Source organism: Halyomorpha halys, unplaced genomic scaffold, assembly GCF_000696795.3.
Source record: "Halyomorpha halys isolate HHAL.00 unplaced genomic scaffold, Hhal_1.1 Scaffold126.1, whole genome shotgun sequence".
In the NCBI taxonomy this organism is placed as follows: Eukaryota; Metazoa; Arthropoda; class Insecta; order Hemiptera; family Pentatomidae; genus Halyomorpha; species Halyomorpha halys.
The window spans coordinates 174,892-190,539 of record NW_027112074.1 but is presented as its reverse complement, the minus strand read 5'-3'; the positions used below and the strand labels follow the sequence as shown (position 1 = coordinate 190,539).

The 15,648-nt window shown below is 29.1% G+C and overlaps 2 protein-coding genes across 2 annotated transcripts in view; one reads left to right on the top strand and one right to left on the bottom strand.

Moving 5' to 3' along the window:
* The window catches only part of LOC136796394 (uncharacterized), a 315,963-nt gene that overhangs the window by 128,561 nt on the left and 171,754 nt on the right, over positions 1 to 15,648 (bottom strand). The window lies entirely within an intron of this gene.
* The window catches only part of LOC106678159 (ejaculatory bulb-specific protein 3), a 21,324-nt gene continuing 18,302 nt past the window's right edge, over positions 12,627 to 15,648 (top strand). Inside the window, exon 1 of the mRNA XM_014416524.3 lies at positions 12,627 to 12,834. Coding sequence (XP_014272010.1) covers positions 12,654 to 12,834 — 181 coding nt within the window. The 5' untranslated portion in view covers positions 12,627 to 12,653. The remainder of the gene's footprint in view (positions 12,835 to 15,648) is intronic.

The window sequence follows — 15,648 nt, the reverse complement described above, 5'->3', positions numbered from 1 at the left end:
TTGATAATATAATAATATATTATACATAATATATGAATAACGAATTATCTTTATTTTAATGGGTTAAAAAAAAGATTCTTACTCGTTCAGGTGTTTTTTTTTCTGAAAAAAAGACCAATAAATTGTTTATTTATTTTAAATTATTAAATGAGTCGGAAGTTTATCTGGTAAGCTATTATCATTATTATTAATTTTAATTTTCTTTATAAAGCGATGTATATGTTCTCTCAATAACCGTTTTAAATAGATAAACAATTTTACAGGTATTAATTATTTATTTCTAGTCGTAGTAGAAATCTACTTTTCGGCAAAGAGGCAACTCCAACCTTGGAGGTCACTTAACTTTTTACCAAATTAAAATACTTAAAACCAAGACAAAGGATTATAACAAAATCTTTCATGCTTTAATGTTTAATTAAACTGAAACTATTATTATTTAGTAATAATTAATTAAGGGGCCAGTTCAATATTATTATCTGTATTCAAATTTAAATACACTGATACAATAATATTCCAAACAATTTAATTGATAATAATACTGTTGAAAGAATAAAAGTTAACGTTTTCTTTTATCGTAAATATACGAAACAAATATTTGAAAATCGATTGTGACTCCATCTCAAACGAAATTTAATCAGAATTCTTTCAAAAACGTAATTCAATACGCCCAAAGTAGAATAAAAAAAGGTAATGAGAAAGCTAGGCACAAGGCGTAAAATGGCTCCATGGGCTTACTCCACAGAAGAGCTCGACTTCGGCAGGCGATTCGTATTCCCGAGACTCCTCTAGTTCGTGGAACGACCAAGTTCATTTCCAGCAAAGGGTAGAGGTAAAAGGAAAGATCGCGAGTTGTTTTTCTGCTGAATTGGAATTGCGAAAAGGCTCCAGGAAAGTGGGTTCTTGGAGGGGGTTTCCAAATCTGTTTGCCCCTTCTATGACTCGCTAACTCTTTACGTATACATTACCTAACTTCCTGCCGTAGCCCTAACTGAAAGAGTCGGCTCAAGGGGATATGGAGGGAATATTGAAATATAGAAAAACATAAATACATTGCAACATTCTATGATTCTTTGTCGTGTCCAGAACAAGAAATACCCAAACATAAACCATATAAGGAAATAATATAATACTAAAATTCAATCTCTTAATAAATGATTACCCGAAATTTAAAAAGTCACAAATCCTGACTTAAAATGACACATGTGTGCTTGCAGCCTTTAATTGTATCCAACACTCTCCAATTCCACATCACAATCCTCAAAGAATGGTGCCGTAATTGGATAATTAAGATAAATTCCAACAAATCCTATCAAATCACCTTTACCCTTCGCCGCCGTAAACCTACCGACTGCTTTATAGTTTCATTTAATAATATTACTCTTACCCCTGTCGAACAGATCCGCTACCTTGGAGTACATCTGGACAAACAATTAACCTGGAATCCTCACCCAAAACTGAAAAGACAGGAAACTGTATGTCGATTTCAACTATTATAGCACTTACTAGACAAACTGTCTAAACTTCCAACTCATTACAAAAGACTGATCTACATGACTGTAATAAGGTTAATCTGGACATATGGAGATGAACTTAGGGGCTCCACTACAGCTTACAATCCAAAATCCTTCATAAAATTCTCAATGCTCCTTACTTTGTCACAAATAAAATCATATATAAAGACCTTAATGTTCCCTATGTAACCGATCTAGCCCGGACCAGATATCACTCCTTCCATAATATACTCCATAACCACTGAAACAATCCTCCGAGGCGCCTGAAAAGAAAATGGCCACGAGACCTGCTAATGTAAAATGTCATTTGAGTGCTACCATTGCTTAGTTTCTCTACACGCCTGTAACACTCCATTTTAACTAAGATCAAATTTACTGAATGTATTGTATAATATACTGTTGTAAATTTCAATAAAGATATTAAACAAAAAAAAATTTAAAAAGGTTGATGTAGCCCTTTTTTTTTCGATGGTACAGCGATTTAAACCTCTTCATACAGTTTTGAAACAATTGTTAATAGGCTAGCAGATGCTTAAAAAAAAAAAACTATCCAAATACCTTAAAAATGGAGTTTAGTTTTAAATATTGATAGAATGGAACCCACCATTTTTACGGCCGCATACACTTCCACTTACCACAGATTTTAATAATACCCCTGCCCTTTTGTCAAAACAGTTAAATACTAGGAGTCATTTTAGACAGCAAACTATTATTTAACCACCACATCAATTCGAAATTAGAAAACGCAAGGAAAGATTTCTATAAAATGTATCCATGGAGGTATACTAGTTCAATTAATAAAAAAAAAAAAGAAGTATTATTAACCATCCATATTACACTAAAATATTTATAAAGCTATACATGCATTTGGAATTAAATATAGACACCGAAAAAACAACACATATAAACTAACACATAATTTCTTCCAGTCTTACCCCAACTCATTCAACCCTCTAATCACAGAAATATATCAATTAGTATTATTGATACTATTCTAGATATTATTATATTTTGGTATTATTTTATTTATGTTTTGGTCACCATCGAGTTAATGGAAAAACTCATTAAACCCTCTAATCACATAAATAGGAAATTACTCTAAAACCACAACCCTTAGATATAAACACAAAAGAACTGAACATATATGTAAATATAAATCAATGATAAGTATTTGATGTTACTCAATGATAAGTATTTTGTTCTATTCAGTGTTATGAATTTTATTTAAATTCAATAATATTTTGTTTTTCCCCCTATCGGTTTGTTTTACCAAAATTTAAAATAGATTAATCATTTAAAATGTAAATAGTATCAAGATAATTATATTTTCGGGGGTATCTCAAAGAATATGGTCAATATTGTACATAATATATTTATGGAATAAAAAACATATATAAAAATAAATAAAATAATACCAAAATATAATAATATCTAAAATATTATCAATAATACTAAATTAAACATTATTCCAAACAAAAGCGAGGTGGATTAAGCGATTTTCAAAAGAAAAGATGCCTAATATCATTCGTATGAACCATTTGATTTTTTATTTGCTTTATTTCACAATATTTTCGAATTTCGTCGAAGCTGCCCTGTTATTGGAAATGTTAAGCAAAAATGAAAACTAAGAGTTATCTTGTATCTGGTGTTCAACGTGTTTAATGAAAAAAATAATAATTTAATATATCGTTCAAGAGAAATCTGGTTCAAAGCATCGTTTTGTATAATAGCTATATAATATATAACTTTTATTTTCTGACTTCTAAAAATTCTTTTAATATATTTAGAATGAGCCTTCAATATTTAAATGATATCTAAATATCTACGAAACACCAATCCTGGTTTGAAATATTTATACATAAATAAACGGCCTTCGTTTAGCCCACGAAGAATGTCACCAAAACTACTCCATGACAGCTCTACAAAACACAAACGCTTATACAAAAAGGAAAGACAGATATCGAGTGTAGGGCTCTCAAAAAGAAAAAGCATTGAGGAAAGGAAAGGGTCTTTGGTGATCATTGAAGGGCTCTGTTCCCTCGTTTATCACCCGCTCTGGGTCTTTGGGCCCTGCTTAGGGTATCATCCTGTATTGTCACCCTTTCAGGAACTTATTGCTGGGGGAGGTTATAGGTGTCTTGGGGGCGGAAAGAGGAGATTCATATGGATACCAATCTACTTGGTATGTGAAACAAGGATGTAATACACATTAGAACAGAAATTACATGCAAGAAGGTGATAGACGGAACTAATTCCAAAAAAGTCGGATTTGGATTTTTTTTATTGGAGGGGGAAGGCATCTTTTTGAATAAAAGTATAGAAAAACCTATGCGAGCAAAGCGTAATTTTTTTTTACCATCCTACTTTTTTATGAAATAAAAAAAACCATCATGGGTAGTACTGATTTAGAGGAACGTCCATGCTAAAAAAAGAAATTATATTGGATTTACAAAATTTTGGAGAAAACTGAATAAAATAAAATAAAAAAAATATCAAACCATTTTTTTAAAGTAGTATAAATTTTATCCCAAATAAATCTCATTATGTACCATAGTTCTCGCGATATGTTTTTCAAAAATCAGCTTTTGTTTGAAAATAACGTGTATTCAAAATTTAGAGTTATAATAAATATGGAAATATATATACATATATTTCAAAGTGATTAATGCCAATCCTGCGATTTGAGTGCTAACAGATGTACAGCTAATAGATTCTGAGATATTTGCCGAAATAAGTTCACAAACGTCGATGTTTTGCTATTTGGAAAAATAAATTCGGTTTGAAAACTATTTGAAGAAGTTTTTTTTATAAATGAAGCTAGATAAAATAGTTTATTATGATTGTCTTATAAGAGATAGCATTTTCCAAGATGATTGCAAAAATGTATTTTAAAAATGTTGATTTGTCGATATTCGGAAAAAAATAATGTCGTTCTTTAAAACAATATCACGGAAACTATTACCCCAAAATTTTAGTTAATTTATCACTTCCAAAATGTTTTGATAGCTGTTTCTCGCGGTAGTTTTTTTTTAAAAGGTATTGAGCACAGAAAGAAAAACGTAGGCTTTTTTTAGTTATCACTCATTTCTTTTTTAAAACCAGAATCCTTTTTAGTCTTAAGTTTTCAACAAAATTATACCACACAAGAATGTTGTAAAAATTAAGATAGCAACTAAATTAACAAATTTTACTATGATAAAAATTGACGTTTTTCAAATTCCGGTTTAACTTATAAACTGATCTCAATTCTCGAAAAAAAAAAAAAAGTTAAAATAATTCGGGAACACAGACTGTCGGATAACCATTCTGTTATTTCAAATATATTTAAGTTCAAAAATCAATTTTTGATAAAACGTTAAAAAGAAATATAACATTTAATAATCATGTTCCTTTTCTACAAAAGCAGAACTCCCACTTCCGAGTTTAAAGTTCCATTCTCATATAGCGAAAGAATCACTGAGTTACTTTGCCAGATGTAATGCCGAACCTTTTAAGACGAAAGGCTTCAGACTTGAGGTAGCGTTGTTTCCTTAGAGTGAAATTGATTTAATGTTTGTTAAAATCACAAAAGCATTTCTCTCGACTAAAGGGATTAGAGAGAGTAGAAGTTCCTGATGACTTAAAGCTATTTCCAAAGTCACCAAGAGTTAACCAAATCTTTGTTCAGTTGTTTCCTTACCCATCACTGACATCTTCCATGGGACGCGAAGAAAGACGTTCTCCGAATTTAGATCTAAGAAACAATTTTTCTGACCCTGTTATAGATTTGAAGATTTCTTTTTCGTTCATCACGGTTGGTATAATGATTTCCTTTTTCTTGAGATAAGGTTTATCTAGGTCTCAGGAATGATCATTACAAATTCAAAATTAATCAAATTGTCACATGCTGGTGGAAGAATGATGAGTATAGCCAAATGTGTGTGGACATTAAAATGAAACGGAGAGTTAATTTTTATTTATTTCTTAAAATTTAAATAATTAAAATTAAAAATAGAAATTATGACTTGGACCCATTGGTAGCACTTCAATAAAATTTCTACATTAGAAAGTTCGAGGCCATATCTTTTATTTAAGTGCCTCGAAGGATTATCAGATAGAATTGAAATAGATAAATTAAAATTTAATCACAGTAGATAAAGGATTATAGCACATTATGTATTTAAGGGTAGTACAGTTCATATGTACTAACAATACAAGGAAATAATCTCGCGTGTGATTTCTAGATTATAGGCGAATTATAGATTTAAAAAATAAAGTGTGGATATAAAAATTGTTTTTTATATATACACCTATGTTTTAAATAATATGCTTTCTTTTTTTACATGTTCAAATTACTTTTTAACATTTTCGTATTGTTTATCGCATTCTATCAAATAAAAGTAACAAGAATTACATTTTTAAAGTATCGAACATCTTTAAATATTAAAAAGAAATTAAGATAAGTTAAATAATTACCTTGGATTTTATTTATAACATTTTAATCCATATATGATATGTACATTTTTTCATAACCATATTTTATATAAATATTCAGTTATTACTAATTTCCAAATAATTAAAATTTACAAAAAACAGTACAGCCTTATATACGTCATTGTCAATTATTTTGGTAAAATTATGAAAATGTAAAATAAAAAATGAATAAAATTAGTTCGTTGATTTTAGGGATTACATTATAAAAACCTTTTAGTATTTTGGAACATTAAACACTGAAGATAGTTAAAATAGGATATATACACTACAGTGCTGAAAAATTGGGTTATTTTTTTATTGTATAAATTTTTTTTTTATAATTTATTTATTGTTATTTAAAACTGCATACAAATATATACAACAAGTAAATTTGCTGTAGGTGGCATACTAACATGATACAAACATGTGGAGAATCTATCCATTGATAGAACTCCTATAACATTTCTAGAGAAGATCTCGAGGCCATCTTCTTTTCAGACGCCTAGGAGGATTATTAGGTAATGTAGGAGAAGCCAGGTTAGAAACAAGTGGATTTAGGTGGTTGAGAAGTTTATCATGAAAGGAATGGTATCTGGTTCTGACCAAATCGGGAACATATTGTAAAAACAAAAAAAAAATGAATCCATTAGATTCAGTCACTAGATTAATTTTATTTTCTTACTGTATCCGCCTAAAACTGCATGGCTTAATGAACTTCGTTTTATAAAAGTATCATTTGAAAAATATCTTAGTTTCGTTTTAATTACACCAATTAGAGTTCTATCAGTGGGTAGATTCTCCACATGTGATACGGACATGTGAATAATCTACGTCATTGTATAACTAAATCAAATTTACTGATTGCACATATTTCAATACAGTTATAAATAAATAATAAATAAATTATTTAAAAAAATATTCCATAATTTGTCGAATTTACTCAAAAAATTGAGTTGGTCTTAAACTTTTACAAAGCATAGTAACGGATTTTGTGTAATTTAGTGCGAAAAAAAACTATTTTATATTTTGTACACTGAGTAGGAAATTAAAAAAAAATCTAAAAGATACTTTTAGTCGATCTAAAATCGTTGAAAATAGACTTCATCATATTTTTTTTTTAAACACTTTTATATAGAATAAAAGTATATTCAGAAAGAAACCTTAATATATATAATTATTTACTAAAACCTACTTGAGCTTAGCTTAAAAAATTTATGAACCTGCTAAAAATAAAATACAAACGTTCCAATTGCAGTGCTTAAGGCAGGTATTGAAATTACCACTCTACGTTTTAAACGATATCCTTCACATCGACTAACGTACAGGATGTTAAATTTACAATGTATTTATTTTTTGTATTCAATATAAAAAAAAATAAATATTTATATTTGTAGAACTTTATAAATACTTCCTATAGGATAAGGGATGGAACTGAACCACTGTATTTATTTGTCTTTTGTATCCTCTGAGGAAAAGGTACTGGAAAACTACATTTCCTACTTCCTCTTGTACCTGGGATTCCATTAAGTCTCAAACGCCCAGTCCACACTGAACCCGAACGACAATGGCATTGAATATCCACGACAGAGGACCCCTTGAATAGATAATTCCGATGGCTGTGGAGAAACGGCCGTCGGATGCACGCCTCGGTCATACGAAACGTGGGATCTCATTTGGGAAACGTCGCCCATATCGAATATTCCAATTAGTGTTACCTCATCATTAGGTCAATGGTTACGACAATATTCAAGGTCGAAATAAACGATGATAAATTTTTATAAATAACAATTTAGTATTCATGTAGAGTTTATTCCTTAAAATTTAAACGTTATAGAAACACATGTATTCCATTCATGAGAACGAGAACTTAGGAGAATAAGTATATCCATTTTCCTTGTTAATTGATTCTAAGAATTGTTTAGAACCTGGTTGTATTTCACTGATTCACGTTACTACTTTCCTAATGACTCAAAATTTCTGGGCAATGAAAGCATTGCATAACTTATGTATTATTTATTTTTTACAAAAGCAACCTAATTTAATTAGGAAGGAGTACTTAACATTAATATTTAAAATAATAAATCTGGAACTAAATAATTAACAAGAAATTAGAAAAAATGTATATTTTTACTTATAAGTACACATAAGTAAAAATCCTACTAAAAAAAACAATTTGTAAAAATTAACAAGAAATTAGAAAAAATGTATATTTTTACTTATAAGTACACATAAGTAAAAATCCTACTAAAAAAAACAATTTGTAAAAATTAACAAGAAATTAGAAAAAATATAACTTCTTACCGACAATGTACATAGGTACATATTTCGTTTATAGTACAGCGCAAAAGTAGATATTTATATGTTTAACACGAAAACATGAAAAAAATAAAATAAGAAAAAAACATTTTTCCATCAAAAATTTATTTGAACCTGTAAAACCTACACTGCAATAAAATGCAATGAATATTATAGACATGGAATTCAGATGTTATATTGAACCACTGCATAAGTTGTCCTCTTTAGATAAGTCTATAATATATGTAGATATATATGTCTATAATAGTAGATAAGTCTTGTAAAAATATGTAACTTATATTTGTCCAGTCACGGATTGATCAGTATGCTGTGTAATGTAGCAACCCGATGTATTTGGGCAGCATGAATTAATAAAGTATTTCTTTCTCCAATATATATATATTTCTGTTCTGTCCTACTTTCGTTAAGTTCATTAACGTCATTACCGAGTTCTATTTCTTTGTAATCTTCTGCGGTTGAAGAGGCTTTCTTTTAGGTTCTATTTAAGATGAAATTTCGTAGGGTTTTTTTATTCCTTATCGATAATCGTACCCAGAAGCTTTCATGGAGAATCGATGACTCTCTACAATCACTATTCTTGGAAGTTGAGGATACATGATGTGTTAAAAGTTTTTTAAAATTATATATATATATATATATAAAACTAGCTGACCTAATGCTTCTCTATTGCTATATTTAAGGATGTATATGGATTCAATAAACATATTTGATAGTTTGATTTATTTTATATTATTTTGTTAAATTAAACATATTCGTATACTTTATTATTATGATTTGGTAATATACACTGAAACCTATCCTATGTCACCTCCGAAAAAATCGAGTAGAAACATTTTTAATTTCTCTTAAAAACGGTTTTAGGTAGTTTGAGACGACAATAAAAACGAATATGAAATGCTTTTTCTAAAAAAAAAAAATTCTGACCTACTTTCATTGTTTAGTAGAGATACAAAGTTTAGTTGAAACTTTTTCGCTTATCAAAAATTTCTATATATATTGTTGTTGTTTTTTTCTTGTGAATATAATGAAAATGACTGAAAAAAATCAGTTAATTAATTCAGGATGTATGGATTTTTACAAAATTTCTCTGATTTGAAATAACATATTTGTTATAAATGAGATATCATCAAATTACGAATTTATTTATATTTTGTGGGTATTATTAGAATATTATTGAAACCACTTTATAACTTCTTTCTTTCTCCATCTGTAAATAAACACAGATTCCTCATTTTGGGTACCCTGTGAATATCCTTGCAAAATAGTAATCGTATATCTGCACAAAAATGTACTAATAATACAAGAAATAAACTAGGAAACGAGACATAAATTCGAAAATAAAGAAGTTTCAGTACATATTTTTTTTAACTCGCAGTATATTCACATTAAAAACCCTTCAGTGACTTTTATTTTATTTTTATTTTTTACTTTATTTTCATTTTAGTAGTTGTTAATTAAATTATTAGTTGTATCACTTGAGATCAGTTCATATATTACTTAGCTTAAAAATTGTATTGCCTCCACAACGCCCGAAGAGTCAAAACTGTAATATTTACATTTCACTTATGTCTATAATTTGTAAGTGTTATTTAGGCACCGACTTATAGATGATTTCATCTGGTCGGACCAGATTACAACATTAGTATTTTTTTAAATGAATACAAATATGATGTATTTTTCCAGTACGCCGGTTGCTCGAAGTAGAGAGTTTGGTATCAACTATTAATTTAAAATTGTCAACAAATAAGGAAAGAGATTAGTTTATACAAATTTAAACTCTTAATTCTAATATATACAAATAATAATAATATTTTTATCTATAATAAAAAAAAAATGGAAGTAAGAAATTTTACAGTGCACACCCTTAAATATAAGCTAATATTTTTATTTTTATTACGGTGTATATATCCATACTCTTGATTAAATGGTAAATAATAAAATTATAAACTTTGTTCTTCAAAACTCTGAATAAGTAAGTCTATTTAAATTAGATTAATCAGAAATGAAAGAGGTCGGGCAGAAATAAGGAAACAAGGCGAGAACCACATCTTTCTCCCCCCCCCCCTCTCCCAATGGGCCTGAAATATTTCCGTAAAGAGGCTTAGGGACCATTTTTTTTTTTTTTTTTAATAAAAAAGTAGAAATTACCGTCTGGCTGGAAAGTATCAGGGCCTTAACTAAGTTGAAACTTTAGCCTGTGGTTAAACCTCCCACAAAACTCCTCCACAGCGCTTCGCAAATTAGTTTAGTGAAGTAATTTTTTTTATTCTCGAGTAGGAAAAATCCTTCCCTATTAACCTCAAAACCAAACGATTGATTTAATTTAATAGATGCAACAGCTGAACTTTTAAAACATAGAAATATTTTATCACAAAAATTGTTTTTATTTCATCTTCCTATATATGGAATATACATTCATACAACTTAACTGAATTGCACGTTTTAAGGGCCGTGATTCCAAATCACAATTACCTCCAAGTTCCAAATTTCGCCCAATGATCTCTATGATTGAGCTATGTGTGTATATGTTATATGTGAACAGCAAAATGTTTTACTGAACTTAAATCACGAATTTTATAATTTTAACATAAGTAAGTACTGTGTTAACATAAAATGCTTGGTATGTACAGTACTCTTTATATAATCAATTTTACACTTTATCTTTACCAATTATTTCCAAAATAAGTAAAACGATTTTAATCAAACTCACGATTTTAACTAAACTCATTCATGTAGAATTAAGTAAAATTTTATTCAGCTAGGTCTCATTATTATTGAAAAAGACTAACATGGCTTAAATTCCGAATTAAAAACAAAAACAAAAGTTTTCTCAAAATTATCTTTAATTTTTTATATTTGAAATAGTTAATCGTTTCTCAATTCTAGCATTAAGAAACAATAAATAAATACAAAATGTGAACAGTTTTAAAAATTAACTATAGAAAAAAATTTATCTTTTGGTGATTTTCAAACCTGTTAATTAATACAATAGCCATACCACCATGCAACTATTGCCATAGCCTCTATGGAAACACTATAGCTTACTAAATGATCTTTTTTGCTTGATTGTATAATGAATGGAAAACGATTGCCATCGTGAATAATAAATAAGTTGCCATAATAAAATTACCAAGTAAATTTTAACTTAATGTAGGTTTGTATGTGGAATAATAGGACATTTTAAAGTATTAATAAAGTATAAATTACCGTTATTAGATATATTTTAGCCATTATCATGTATGTTGCATGATACATTTTAATTAAAATTTAGGTATTCAGTTAAATTCATATGTCTATTTAAAAAAAAAATGATTTTATACTTAAAACTAGTTAGATCATTAGATATTGAGTACTTTAATACGTCATATAAGAAAACTTTATTTTCCCTATTAATAAATAGTCTGTCCAGACTATTATATGTATCAAATTTAACTGCATCGCTCTAAATAAGATAGCATGTTTATCAATAATATACTTTTAATTTTTTTTTTTGAAAATTCCAAAAGTTTATTAAATAAATAAGTAAAGTGCCCGATGTATGACATTTTAAAAAATATTTGTATGCCTTTCCGATGCTATAAACATTTAAAGTTAAGTACCCTACGGGCTATATAATATTTTATTTGGTTTTTGAGCTACAACACTGACTTTACATACAATGAAAAAAAATGCTCATACTCAAAACTGGCGTTTTTTATTATGTTTTTTAAGATATTGTGGAGCGCATTTATTCAATACCTTATATGTGAACAGTTTCTTTCCTCTAACAGTAAATAGTTTATACAGATTGTTATGACTTTTTCATTTTACTTCATTGTTCTGGATAACATAAGAATTGTATAAATAATAAACTAAAAATATAGTTCCAGAAAATTTCAATAGTTTTTCAACTATTTTACTATAAGATTAATTGGCTTTGTAATTTGTATGTCCTTCCGACATTATAACAATTTGAAGTTAATCGGCCAAGAACCCTATGGGTTAAAAAAATTGACTTCACATATCATGAATTTACAAAAAATTAAAATTTTATTTATTTTTTTTTTGTATGGAAATGTTTTCTTCGATATCCAAACTATTCCCTTTAATAACTAGCGAACCTAGATTATTCTAACCAATCATCTTCCGGATGATCTTGAAGGATTCGGACCACCTAGGAAGTACTTCCGTATCGTCCCGCCCTTGGGAGAGTAAAAGTCGGAGCGATCTCGATGGCTTTGACATCGACCCTATTCTTCACCCCCAGACAATGAGATGGTTTCACTGAGAGGATGCCGTGACGCAAGCAGCTTTCGCTAGCCTGGACAAGAGCTGGAGGGGAGTGCGGTTATATAGGCTAGGCCGGCGGCGGGCGAGCCCACTGTACATTACAACATGAAGCTGGTACTCCTCTTGGTCTTCGTCATCGGCGCTACCTTCGCCGCAGAAGTATACACCTCCAAGTATGACAACATCGACGTCGACAAGATCCTTTCCAACGACAGAATCCTCAGCCAGTACATCAAGTGCCTCATGGAAGAGGGTAACTGCACCAATGAGGGTCGGGAGCTAAAGAGTGAGTCAAATCTTAGTTATAAATCTTTGAATAAAAATAACATTATTAAATATTTACGGAAACTTGCTATTGAATATGAAACTCACATAAAGAATTCGTGATAAGTGCAGACAAAATGTATTGCTTATAGAACTAATGACAATAAGCGCGGTGGTATAAACATAACAGGATTTGAGAGCTTGCATACACAAAGCAGTTTTAGGAATCAACTACAACTAAAAAAAATGTGGTGGAGTGCGTGCATCATAGAACTTTCACTTACAACCCTACTTTAGATAAATTTATTCCTAAAAACAAAAAAAGACCATTTATTTATTATTCATGATGTCAATATTTCTCCATCCTATATTTTCATTTATACGTTAACGATACTAATCGCAATTATGGAAATATGAAAACATTTATAATAAATGCATATTATTTATGATTATTTTCTAAAATCTTAGGGTTTCCAATGGTATATTATACATCTATATTACTTCTCTTATGTTCGGAAAATTTGAATTCAAACTGGAAATATATTTCTTTTTTTTCAATTTAATTATCAGATTTCATCTTTATTCATTATTTATAACAATTATAGATGCTTAATCATTTCAGATAAATAAAATTAAAGGTGATTTAGAGAAAGTTATATCGAAACTCAAGTTATATAGGGCTCTTTGAATGAGAATGATACCTAACTACATTTAAAGATCATTAAAATGTTAATTGGTAAAAAGGTTTAGAAATAAATCTGATTCAACTATTTTAACTTATTGGTAAACAACTTTAAAATCGATGAACTGGGACTTCAAGTGAAAATGTAATAATACGATCCCAAGTTTATACTTATCTTAAATATGTAATTTCAATTTTCGTTTTTGAGCTGGACTGTTCACATACACTCAGACTACTTCGCTATTTCCGTTGGAAACCCGGATTTTTCCTTCGATATTCCGGTCGTTTCTTCCCAAATGCTCACCCAAATAATGTTTAAAACTTATGATATGAGTATTTTGAACAGAAACGACTTCTCTGTTGGTAAGTGAAAGTAAAAAATTAAACTGAAGAGAAAATAAAGAGCTAGGTTAAGGCTGGAATCGAATTTATATCTCGTTTACAAAATCATTCAGTTCACCAAAACTGTATAGTAACAAAAATGAATTTACAAGGACAATATTTTCCTGATGTTGATTGCTTAGAATTATCTATTTATAAACAGGAAGAGAAAGTACATTATTTTTTCAAAAATAACTTAGCTAGGGAGTGAGGACACTGGAAATTCCGGACGATTAGGAAATGGCAGAAATAGTTTAAATCTTTACAGTTACATACTTTCAAAAAATTAGGAACATCTACTGATTTCTAATTTTCACGTTTAACGCAATAACCTAATAATATATATTATATTTTAGTAATAATAAAAAATCAACAAAGTAGTATTTACTAATGAACAATGAAATTAACAACTATTATATTTGATTGTTCGTTTCCAATTCCTATAGAACATCGTCAACTGATCACAAACATAATGAGTCCTGCAGCTGCTGACAATTTTAAAACTGTTCTTGTATTTTATTATATTTATTTATTTTCTAAAAATAAAATTATTGGAACAATAACTATTCAATAACACATATTCTGTAGTATCATTTCATTACTCATTATTGTGATGGGGGATGCGGGGTGGCACAGTGGAAAGGTGTCGCGTTACTAACTCCGAGGATCCGGATTCGAATCTACATAATTATTTATTCTTTTACTGTAGCCGTGAGTCAACCCTGTTCTCGCACCAACCTTTGACCACCCAGCCTCATAAAGAGGGTATATTTTTGAGGAAAAAATCTGGTGGTTGAGCGCGATCGTGAAAAAAATCACCTCCGCGTATATGTTGTTCTCCTTACATAGTACTGAAGCCTTGTTCTTTCATGGGTTATAGTGGTTCACATTATTATTATAATTATTATTTATTTTTTATGATTATTGTATACATTTTTATTTATTTCTTGTTGAGATGTATTATAAAATAATAGTCCTACTTTGACTCATTAATATGATATGGCTGCGCCTTTCTTTTTTTGGATAATTATATAAATAAATATGAATGTTAATTATTATTCTCTTCATTCCTTTAAAATCCATTTAAATAAATTTTAAGCATTTATTTCTATTTTACTAAATAATTCATAGAGTTATAACGTATTTATATTTTACTATATATTTATTTTATACAAATAAATGCTTTGCAAAATAAGATTTGTGGATCAGAACAGGACTATTATTTTATAATAAATCTTTACAAAGCAGGAATAAAAAATGTATCTAATGATTAGAAAAAATATAATAATAATAATGGGAAAAATATTGTTTCTTAATTTAAAGATTTTCTTATTTTATCAACGATTAGCCTTCACGTTTTTTCTTTCGACTTTTCCTCTCCTCGACAAAGTAAAAAGCAGCCAAAGCCAGTAATGCGAGCCAAACTCGCATATTCAACAGAGTTTGTGTAAACTGGCGCTTGGGCAAGCATGCTTTGTATCGTTTTGTGATGAAGGGACATTCTTTGTGCTAGTATAAAATATTGCCGATTCATTTCCAGCTTGCAGCAACGTGTTTAGCCACACGTTATAAACATAAACTTTGGATGATTTTTAATACTTCATCATTGTTCATCATTCAAATGATAACAGACATATATAATTTTGTCTTCGGCCTCGTGTGTCTTAGATTGTTATTATAAAAATGGATTTGCTGTTAAAAATTGATAATGGGGAGGTGAGGATGAGAATAACGTTTTACAATGTTATAATTATTGAACAATTTTAATTAATT